At 40.9% G+C, this 10,519-nt stretch overlaps 2 protein-coding genes across 5 annotated transcripts in view; both read left to right on the forward strand.

Moving 5' to 3' along the window:
* Positions 1-1,097, forward strand: part of ndr2 (nodal-related 2) — a 3,440-nt gene extending 2,343 nt beyond the window's left edge. For both annotated transcript variants that reach the window (XM_017483468.3, XM_053685270.1), the window contains 2 exons: positions 1-336; positions 443-1,097. The exon at positions 1-336 is cut by the window's left edge and continues 392 nt beyond it. In XM_017483468.3, the coding sequence (XP_017338957.1) occupies positions 1-336; positions 443-595 (489 nt within the window). In that variant the 3' untranslated portion in view covers positions 596-1,097. The remainder of the gene's footprint in view (positions 337-442) is intronic.
* A 2,730-nt stretch (positions 1,098-3,827) lies between these two features.
* Positions 3,828-9,391, forward strand: lrrc20 (leucine rich repeat containing 20). 3 transcript variants are annotated; one of them, XM_053685274.1, is made up of 5 exons: positions 3,828-3,849; positions 6,528-6,617; positions 7,311-7,460; positions 8,014-8,181; positions 8,933-9,391. In XM_053685274.1, exons 2-5 carry the CDS (start codon positions 6,548-6,550, stop codon positions 9,043-9,045), a joined length of 501 nt encoding a protein of 166 aa, XP_053541249.1. In that variant the 5' UTR covers positions 3,828-3,849; positions 6,528-6,547; the 3' UTR covers positions 9,046-9,391. The 3 variants fall into 3 exon arrangements, with proteins under 3 accessions (XP_053541249.1, XP_017338962.1, XP_017338961.1); XM_017483473.3 differs by lacking the exon at positions 3,828-3,849 and adding an exon at positions 4,910-5,130; XM_017483472.3 differs by lacking the exon at positions 3,828-3,849 and adding an exon at positions 4,911-5,329.
* The last annotated feature ends 1,128 nt before the right edge of the window (positions 9,392-10,519 follow it).

Below are 10,519 nucleotides of genomic sequence, written 5' to 3' on the forward strand. Positions count from 1 at the left end.
GTGTTCTCACACGAGGGATCGAAGGACGGAGAGCAGGATAAAGCAAGTCTGCTTCGTACGGCCGAGCGCTCCAAATTCCTCCTGAGTGCGGAGAGTCAGGTGGTGAGGAGGGTGAAGAGGCAGAAGAGCCGCCGCAAGAACGACAAGAACGAGAGAGAGAAAGAGAACGAGAAGAAGAGCCTCTGCAGGAGAGTGGACATGCACGTCGACTTCAACCAGATCGGATGGGGCTCCTGGATCATCTTCCCTAAAAAGTACAACGCCTACCGCTGTGAAGGGGCATGTCCTAATCCACTTGGACAGGACTTCCACCCTACAAACCATGCCTACATGCAGGTGAGTAGTGCACTCCAGCAAAACATGCCTTCCATTTATTTAACAAGTTATTTCCTTTTCTCACGTACCTTATCTCTTACCTCCACTGTGCCCTCTTGTCCTTCAGAGTTTACTGAAACACTTCCAGCCGGGTCGAGTTCCCTCGCCGTGCTGCGCTCCAGTCCGCACCAGCGCCCTCAGCATGCTGTACTACGAGAACGGAGAGATGATCCTGCGGCATCATGAAGAGATGGTTGTGGAGGAGTGCGGCTGTCACTGACGGAGAGAAGGATCACATTTCTACACCTCCGTCTGAGACCAACGACAAACACTCTACCTCTCAAACACAGGGTTCAACGGCGGTGTCCCAATACATCTGGAACAAACAATAACGCTACGCAGTGCACTACACGTCCAGTAGGGCACAGTCCGGTGTTCAGTTTCCTTCTCCCTATGTCAGTGCACTAGATACGGAGCGTAGGACGAGTTTCATCACGTAAGCTCACTACCTAGGGTGTGAAATAACAGTTTCTGTTCCCTACTACTGTTCTGTAGTTTATACTTTTTTAACGACGGACTTTTTGTTTTGAAGCACTGCTAATGCATTTAAATTGTGTAAATATTTAATGTAAATAACGGATATACAGAGTCATAATATTTATGTTCATATTATTTATGATTTTTTGGTTACAGGACATCCACATAATGTTTTTTTCCCAAAATAAAGAAATACATTTCCAATAAATACTTTTTTCTCTTGTGCTTTTTTTATTCTTATTTCTTCTTCTTCTTCTTCTTCTGATTATTATTATTATTATTATTATTATTATTATTATTATTATTAATTGAATTTCATGAAATTGTATTTATATTAGTATTAGTATAGTATTAGTGTTAATAATAGTATTATGTTAAATCAGTGCTTCTGTATGGCTCCGATAGTTGGAGAACAGTGAAAGTAGGCATGAGCAAGTGAGATGTCTTCCAGAACAGTTATCTTAGGAAGTTCTGCAACATCTACTGGCCCAATAACATCTCAAATATCAACCTGATCAAAAAGACCAGATCTAACAACATGTCTCAGGAGATATGCAGATAAAGATACGCTCGGACATGTACTCAGGATGTCTCAGGAAAGGAAATCTAAAGTGGCTCTGCATTGGACACAAACGAGGCAGACCAGGAAGGACATGGGGACGGAAAGTGGAGACCGAGCTGGAAGATACGGGGCTCTCGTGAGGAGAAGCTCAGTTCACAGCTCAGGACAGACCTTGATGGAGAGAGCTAGTAGCGTATATAATTGTATTATTGCATGTTTTGTATGAAAGAAGGTGTTTATCAGTTCAATATTGTAATTTCTGATTAGATTAGATTAGATTAGATGGCAGTTGAGATAAATATAAAACTTCACTTTAAGCACTGATTGAGTGCCGCGGTCCCCTGGAGAAATAAAGGACGAGGAGATGGTTAACAAATTGAACAGATGTGTTTTAAACAGATCCGAATATGAAGCAGAGTATTGATCTTCTGCAGCTGAACGTTCTGATCTGTAGTTCTACAGCCGTGATCAACTGTTGAGATGTAGCTGAGGTTGAGGAGCCAGAGTTCACACACGCTCAAACATTAAACCCCTTGCTTACTATTGTGTAGGTCGCCCTCGTGCTGCCAAAACACTGCCGGCTCTCATCTGCCTATGACCCCTGGAACACCATCCCCACCGTCAAACATGGAGGTGGAAACATTATGCTTTGGGGGTGTTTTTCTGCTAAGGGGACAGGACAACTTCACCACATCAAAGGGACGATAGACGAGGCCATGTACCGTCAAATCTTGGGTGAGATCCTCCTTCCCTCAGCCAGGGCATTGAAAATGGGTCGTGGATGGGTATTCCAGCATGACAATGACCCAAAAGACACGGCCAAGGCAACAAAGGAGTGGCTCAAGAAGAAGCACATTAAGGTCCTGGAGTGGCCTAGCCAGTCTCCAGACCTTAATCCCATAGAAAATCTGTGGAGGGAGCTGAAGGTTCGAGTTGCCAAACGTCAGCCTCGAAACCTTAATGACTTGGAGAAGATCTGCAAAGAGGAGTGGGACAAAATCCCTCCTGAGATGTGTGCAAACCTGGTGGCCAACTACAAGAAACGTCTGACCTCTGTGATTGCCAACAAGGGTTTTGCCACCAAGTACTAAGTCATGTTTTGCAGAGGGGTCAAATACTTATTTCCCTCATTAAAATGCAAATCAATTTATAACATTTCTGACGTGTTTTTCTGGATTTTCTTGTTGTTATTCTGTCTCTCACTGTTCAAATAAATCTACCATTAAAATTATAGACTGATCATTTCTTTGTCAGTGGGCAAACGTACAAAATCAGCAGGGGATCAAATACTTTTTTCCCTCACTGTATGAGTGTAATGGTCAGGTGTCCACATACTTTTGGCCATATAGTGAAGTGCGTGTATGTATGTATGCATGCATGTATGTATGTATGTATGTATAGATACACACACACACACACACACACACACACACACACACACACACACACACTTTAATCTCAACTAAAATCAATAAAAAGCAATAACTAAAAGCAACAAAATACATCAAGTACAAAAATGATGCCCCGTCTGTGTTTCTTTTTTTCTTCTTGAAAAAATTTGCGCCCCTCTTCTGATCTCTTTTGCACCCCCCATGTTGATAACCACTGTTCTAGGCAAACCCAGATAGAGCGAATTACAATAGTCCAACCTAGATGTTATAGACGCATGAATGACAGTTTCGAGGTCCTTCTTGGATTGCATCATCTTGACTTTAGTAATAGATCTTAACTGAAAGAAACTGCTTTTTACCACTGCACTAATCTGCTTATCAAAGCACAGTGTGGAGTCAAAAATGACACAGAGGTTTTTGACGCAGTCGCACACATTAGAAGAGAGAGGACCAAACTGACTGACCGTGTCAGAGGAAAGAGCTGATGGACCAAAGACAATTATTTTGGTTTTATCGTTGATTAGCTGTAAAAAGTTCATGTCCATCCAGCGCTTAGGGTTAGACAGTCAAACGAAGTAGACACAGAGCAGGTCTTTTTTTTTCACAGGAAGATAAAGCTGAGTGTCATCTGCATAGAAACATGATAAGTGGTGTCTCTCAATAATATGACCAAGAGGAAGCATATATAGAGAAAAGAGAAGAGGGCCCAAAATGGAACCCTGGGGAACACCATAGAGAATTTGAACACAGGATGAGAAACACTTCCCTACATTAACAGAAAAGGTTCTCTCCTTGAGGTAATAGGCATAACCACTCCAGCACAGTCCACCGAAAGCAAACTACATGATCTTTGTAAAATGATCTACTGTGTCAAACGCTGCACTCAAATCAAGCAAGATTAAAATAGAGCAAGAGCCTGAGTCAAGAGTGAGTAAGATATCATTGGTGACCTTCAACACAGCAGATTCAGTACTGTGAAGTTCCCTGAAACAGGACTGAAAGCAGGAAAAGCCTCATTAATCAGTATATATTAAGCAGGAGGATGTAAGTAGCCTGATCACTGGACTGATATTATAACTAACACACTATATTGCGCACTATATAGTGAATAGGGTGTGTGGTTTGGGACACAACCACAGTGGACCATTGGAGGTGTTTATGTGCACTATATAGTGAATAGGGTGTGTGGTTTGGGACACAACCACAGTGAACCAATGAAGGTGTTTATGTGCACTATATAGTGAATAGGGTGTGTGGTTTGGGACACAACCACAGTGGACCAATGAAGGTGTTTATATGCACTATATAGTGAATAGGGTGTGTGGTTTGGGACACGCTTACAGTGGACCAATGAAGGTGTTTATGTGCACTATATAATGAATAGGGTGTGTGGTTTGGGACATGCCCACAGTGGACCAATGAAGGGGTTTATGTGCACTATATAGTGAATAGGGTGTGTGGTTTGGGACATGCCCACAGTGGACAATGGTGTTTAAGTGCACTATATAGTGAATAGGGTGTGGTTTGGGACACACCCACAGTGGACCATTGAAGGGGTTTATGTGCACTATATAGTGAATAGGGTGTATGGTTTGGGACATACCCACAGTGGACTAACACGAAATCGATTACTGAACATTACTCGTTCGGTTTCCTCACCATAGTGCACTTTGTAGTGTCTAGTGTTAGACCATTGTGTAATGATTCAGCATTAGACAAGGGTTGAGTCCGAAATGGCATAACGCATATTCCCATAATGCAACAGGACTGGTGCGGACAAGCTCAGAAAAAAGACAGCGCGTCGGCTCTTTTTAATTGTTAACTCTGGGTTAAACAGGACTTGTTGAACAATCCCCGAATAAATTGTTGAAGGTTTAAACAAGAAAACAGAGATCGCCATGATTTATCCGACCAAGCTAACGGTAACGAGTTTACTTTAGCCTGTTAACCCCGCCCACATTACATCACTAATTCACTTCACGTTCCTGGTGTGTATTATTCCGTTAGTGCGGGGGATTTAATCTGGTGGCCCCTTTAAGATGTTAGCGTTTATTATGACGTCGCATGGCGACGTTGTATATCCGGGATTGCGTCATCGTCATCGTAACCCGCCTTTAACCGTAAAGCGGGTTGCCGGTGTTTTTGCGACAGTTAAGACGTACGGCAGCGCTTTAGTCTCCAGCTCTTTTGTTTATTTCTCTCGGTTTGATTCTGTAATCACAGATAGTGGCATTTATTTAAAGCGATAAGCACGTGTATAGCAAATTATTACAGAGTCAAATCGCTTAGTTTAGATTTAGAGGGGAAAAAAGCAGGTGAAAACGGGTGAGAGAGCGTGCATGAGGAACTGCAGTGTGTTTGTGTTTTACTAAAACTCTGCTTTATACTGATTTATACACACACACACACAGCGCTGTAATAAAGAGAAAACAGGCTGTAAACACAGTGAAACACTGCTGCACGGGTTTCTGAGTCGGTGAGATAAATATAGGTGTTGGAGCTGAAGTGCTATTGGATCTGTGAGGTCAGTAAGAGGAGTGTGAGTGACATTAACACAAGTTCAGATCTCAACACACTTCACTGTAATCACTGTTCTTTTTCATTCATGCATGAAAGTTTCCCTGATTTGATCTGCACTGTAATGAATGTGATGGACACTCCAAAGTGCAGACACAGACAGATCAGCCAATAGAGAGAGAGAGACAGACAGACAGACAGCTAAATAGATCAGATATCTTTAAACACTAAAACTAACCCTTAAGCGAGCACTAACAGAGTTACCTGTACTCACACCTGTGTCACAGCGGTTTAACTTGATAGCATGAGCATGTTTTTGATTGAGACCAGAAAGCACATCTGTAATAAACACGTGAACAGAATAAAAGGTGCAGTATATTAATAATTCTGATCACCATGTTTATGATTACAATGCATAATGATAATGACATTAATGATGGTTATGAGGTGTCTCTTCCACTAAACATCCATCTGGTATATTAATCATAATTACGACCTATAAACATCAATAACCTTCAGGTGCAGGGGAGGAGCTAGCGATAATTAAAACGTCCACCATGTCTGTTTACTCCAGAAATATTTCAGTGTGTGAGGTCTGCTTCTTCACGTCTGCACTGGAGCTTCGCCGCTAACGCCTCTAGCTGCCCTGCTGGGGGAGAAAAACCATCACAGAAATTCTAATGGTTTCCACTACAAATCCCATTACAAACCATCAGCTAACTATTAAAAACATTACTGGTCCTTAACGGTATCCACTAGACATAACATGCCCCCAAAAGAAGGCAATAAATTACCAGTTTCCACTAAAACAAGTAAAATTCCCATTCTAACCATTAAAACCATTACAAATTCTATGAGGGTTTCTATTGTTTTTTTTCAGCAGGATAGTAATAGAAGCTAATAGTCTCCAGTTTAGCATTTGCATGTTTAAATCACATGCTCACCTCACATGCTGTAATTTGGTGCAATAACATCAGTTTGATCATATATCATAGTCAATATTCTCATCCGAGTCTCTTACATACAAGCTCCGCCTTCATACATTAGGCCACACCCCCTACTTGAGTCTTTACACATGTACATTTAGTGCACTATGCTAAACTGGAAGCTAAAAAGGACACTACAAACACCAGCAATGTTTGAGCTGATTGACTATAGAGACACTTCTGATTTAAATCAGATTAATAGTGATGCACACTCTTCAGATTCCTCCGGCTGGCACAGGATGGGAGAGGCGGTGGCCAACGTTGCCAGGAGAATCAACGCAACGATGGAGGACGGATTAGACACATTAGGTGAAAACTCAACACTAGTCTTTGTTTTTTTACAATAAGTAGAGAGAAAAAATTACAGGACATGCTGTTATAATAAAACATTATTATTTTCTTGCAACAGCACAGCCCCATCATGTTTTATTCCTTTTTTTACCACAGCAATTTGCCTACAATTAAAAAATTTTGCGCATTAAAGAACACATCATACATTATCAATTTATATACAGTACATCTGTAGTGGAACGTCTGTGAATCAAATTACTTAGTGCTGTCACTTACGTTATAGCAGCTATACACACTCGTTCCCTCACCAGCCCTCTCTTTATTCTCTCTCCAAGTTAATAAGACAAAAAAATGGCAGTGTGTGGTGTTAGTGAGAAACAGTAGAGAAGTGTAAACTTCTCTGTGATGAAGATGTGCGAAAACTTAAAGTTACAGCTTCACCTCTGACTGTTGCACAGCGCTGACACTGGAGACTCCTTCCATACAGGTTACATAAACATCTCCTTGAAATTCTCATCTCCATTTACATGGAGCTTCAACTTCAGGGTGATAACAATCATCACACCATCTCAGTATTTTACTGTAACACACACACACACAGTGTTTATTACTTGTATATAGTACAACCACATGTCTCGATATAATAAATACAGTACACTAATAATATTCTTGTCTCTCTCTCTCTCTGTCCTTTTTTATCTTTATTTGTAGATTTGTCGGACTGTAAACTAATCGGTTTCCCCGATGGTGTCTTAAAAATGATTCGCAGCTATGCAGATAAAATACACAAAATCACACTGGCTAACAACAGCATGAAGAATTTAAGTGGCAAGTTTTTCACCATGTTCACTGAACTAAGAGGTATGAAGTATAATTTTGTATATCTGTGTATTTTGGTATCTTCTTTCCATCTGAACAGGAACAAATAGGCTTTTTTTAAAAAATAGGCTTTTTTAAATAAAGGTTTATCATCATCATCATTATTATTATTATTATTATTATTATTATTATTATTATTATTAAATCTGCTCCATGTCAGAGCTTTAAAAAAAAAAAAAAGTCAGTATCTACCAGTAAAGCCATTTTTGAGAACAAAACAAAAAAAAAAAACATAATACCCGACCCAACCAATGAGGCCATGCATAAAGGTGCAGTTAATTTCCAAGAAAATAAATAATGAATGCACAGTATGAATTTTTCACCCTTACCAGTACCCCCGCATCTCCAAGCCCCGCCTCATGTTCATCCATGAGCGCATCTGTCCCATTCACTTGGAATTTAAAAAATACGTAATGCAGTTGTATTACTAAATTCAAACACACAGCCTGAGGCGACAGGACACCACAGCGGGAAGCAGTAAACACTACAGGAACGTTAATTATTGATGATTTGTGTACTGTGTGTTTTTGTGTAGAGCTGGATTTGCAGGGAAACACGCTGACTAAACTCCCAGATGCCATTGGAGAAATGCAGCATCTCATCAGCATCGATTTATCCAATAATAACTTCAGTGTTTTTCCCGAGCAACTGACAAATGTAAACACACTGCAGAACATCAACATGTCAGGAAACCAAATCTCAGGTATTATTATACTCCAAGTTTGCAGTTTATTAGCTATGCCCTTCACCTTTACCCAAATTCCAACAAGTCATCAGTTCATGTTAACATTTGAGTCTGGAACAGGAAAACATGTGGCCCTAGCCACTTTAAACGTGCTCGGATAGCTAGCGCTCATCATGCTGGCTATAGCGTTTCCCAAACAGCACTTCATAACCACATAAAGGATTGCAGAAATCTGGCTCCAGAAAGTCACAACTGTTAAAGCTTATTGTTGGGAAATGAGAGACCCTGGGTGTGAAAGACGGCCTTCGATCAGAGCTGTAGAGGTGGGCAGTTAGCACTCTTCTCCTAAAAAGGTGTGGCAGCTTTATGTTCCAAAGGAAGCACCTTAGCCTTCACCCTCCCCCAGTTGTAGATGAAGGGACTTCGAGACAAGACAATCATGATCTGTATTTTCGTATTTAATTCCTCAGTCCACCTGAATGTATTTGTACCCGGGATTATTTCATTCTACCTAATTAACTAAAAACAAGCAGATAACGTATGGAAAAAGCTCACCATGCAAAGTTCAAGACTGCTAAAATTAGTGACCAAGCAGCTGAATTATTTCTAGTAATTCAGTATTAATAGGTGTAGTTACACAGTTTAACAATAAGACTCACATTACGTAGGTTGTTAGAAGGTTGACTAGAGATGTTACATGAAGTTTGCGATCTTCACCCTGTGGTTTTGCTCTTACTTATCTTGGTTTTTCTGCCGTTTTCTCTCTCAGACGTGCCGTGGGAGCGCGTGTGCGCGATGTCGTCCCTGAACGTTGTGGATTTGAGATCTAATCCGCTTACTTCATCGCCACACACTTCTCAGAACTTTACTCTCCTCACATAGACACAAACGTCAGTCATCTGCAGTTCATGCTGGATCGGAGGAGGAAATCGCTGGAGTAGATCTCAATCCTGGGATACACCCTAAACCTTATGCTACCATGCTAATTAGCATGGCAAAATAGTACAGAAACAGTACAAAAGGTTATTAGATTTACCACAGGTGGGGGAATATTCATTATGTTATTGGAAGTATTGTTAGTGTTTATTGGGGTAGAAGGATACATGGTTTGGGATGTTCTCAAGACTCAAGGGTGAATAGGAAACTTGCTCATGTTAAAATTTAAAGAGATTCTGGTTCTGGTCTGATTCTGCTGTTTCTGCACTAAATAAATATTCATATTTATCAAGCAAAATTGCCTTCTTTGCTTTAATTTCTCAGGGCACCCAGTGATCATTCACAAAGTCTGATCAAAAAGGTATATCCCCTGCATTTACACTAGAGGAAAGCCTTTGTCACCACATCTACACGTATAGTAGACATTTTTTTCTTCGCGTATTACAGTGTGTTAGGAACTTGGGGTCAGAGCACAGGGGCAGCCAGGATACAACGTACCTGGAGTAGAAAGGGTTAAAAGCCTGAAGGTACGTTCACACATACAGCGACTCGCCATGACCATTCCTTTTCATTGAGAGCTGGTAACTTCTGGTGACCTGAGCAACAGCGACCGTTGTCGACTAGATGTGGGCGTGTCCAGCGACTCAACAAAATTGAGAAAAGTTTAACTTTATGCAAATATGGAGCGATTTGGGGCAGCTACTATCAACGGGAGTGAAGACAGTAGAGAGCACGTGATCCGTAGCCTTCCGGGCGCCGGCCGAAACAAGCAGCCCAAGCCGGCCACTTCACCGAAGTCACGAGGCCACAAGCTAAGTGAATTGGTGCTTACGCTTTCGCCACAGATAGATGGCCACAGTAGCAAAGAGCACACAATATATGGTGAATGTTACATACAAACGCTTAATTAAACAAATGTTTAATTTTTGCAGCAAGAAAACTAATTTGTTGTCAAAAATGTAATGCTAGCTGCACCACCCATGTTGCTATGGAAACCAGTAGCAGAAAAATCTACTGGCGACTTCATACTACAGCAACTGGCGACTTGCAGCAATCACTGTATGTGTGAACATAACTTTACTCAGCTTGGCGATGTCGAGCTTGAACTACTCAATGTTTCGATGTGATGTTCATATTCATGACAGAAAAAAGCTACACATCCATAACCTAAATGCTGGGCTTAAGTTTGAAGAGTTTGCAACAGTCTTGGATCAACATAAATACACAGGATGCATTTGTTTGGTATTTAAATTCTGCACTTTCAGCAACTTCTGAACACGGGTTAAAATTCCATTTGAAACATTTAAACTAATAGATTACTAAATTAATTCCCTGCACCAATTCCAATTATAAACATACCCTACTCCTCCTACAAAGCTGTGATGACCCCAGTGTTTTGTATAAAATTACTGTTACACAG

Source organism: Ictalurus punctatus, chromosome 13 (genome assembly GCF_001660625.3).
Source record: "Ictalurus punctatus breed USDA103 chromosome 13, Coco_2.0, whole genome shotgun sequence".
Classification (NCBI taxonomy): domain Eukaryota; kingdom Metazoa; phylum Chordata; class Actinopteri; order Siluriformes; family Ictaluridae; genus Ictalurus; species Ictalurus punctatus.

Excerpts from the sequence above, each read along its gene's own strand:
- lrrc20 (XM_053685274.1), top strand. The coding sequence starts at position 6,548 with ATGGGAGAGGCGGTGGCCAACGTTGCCAGGAGAATCAACGCAACGATG. Across the intron at positions 7,461-8,013 it reads CATGTTCACTGAACTAAGAG|AGCTGGATTTGCAGGGAAAC; the intron begins GTATGAAGTATA and ends GTTTTTGTGTAG. Across the intron at positions 8,182-8,932 it reads GTCAGGAAACCAAATCTCAG|ACGTGCCGTGGGAGCGCGTG; the intron begins GTATTATTATAC and ends TTTCTCTCTCAG.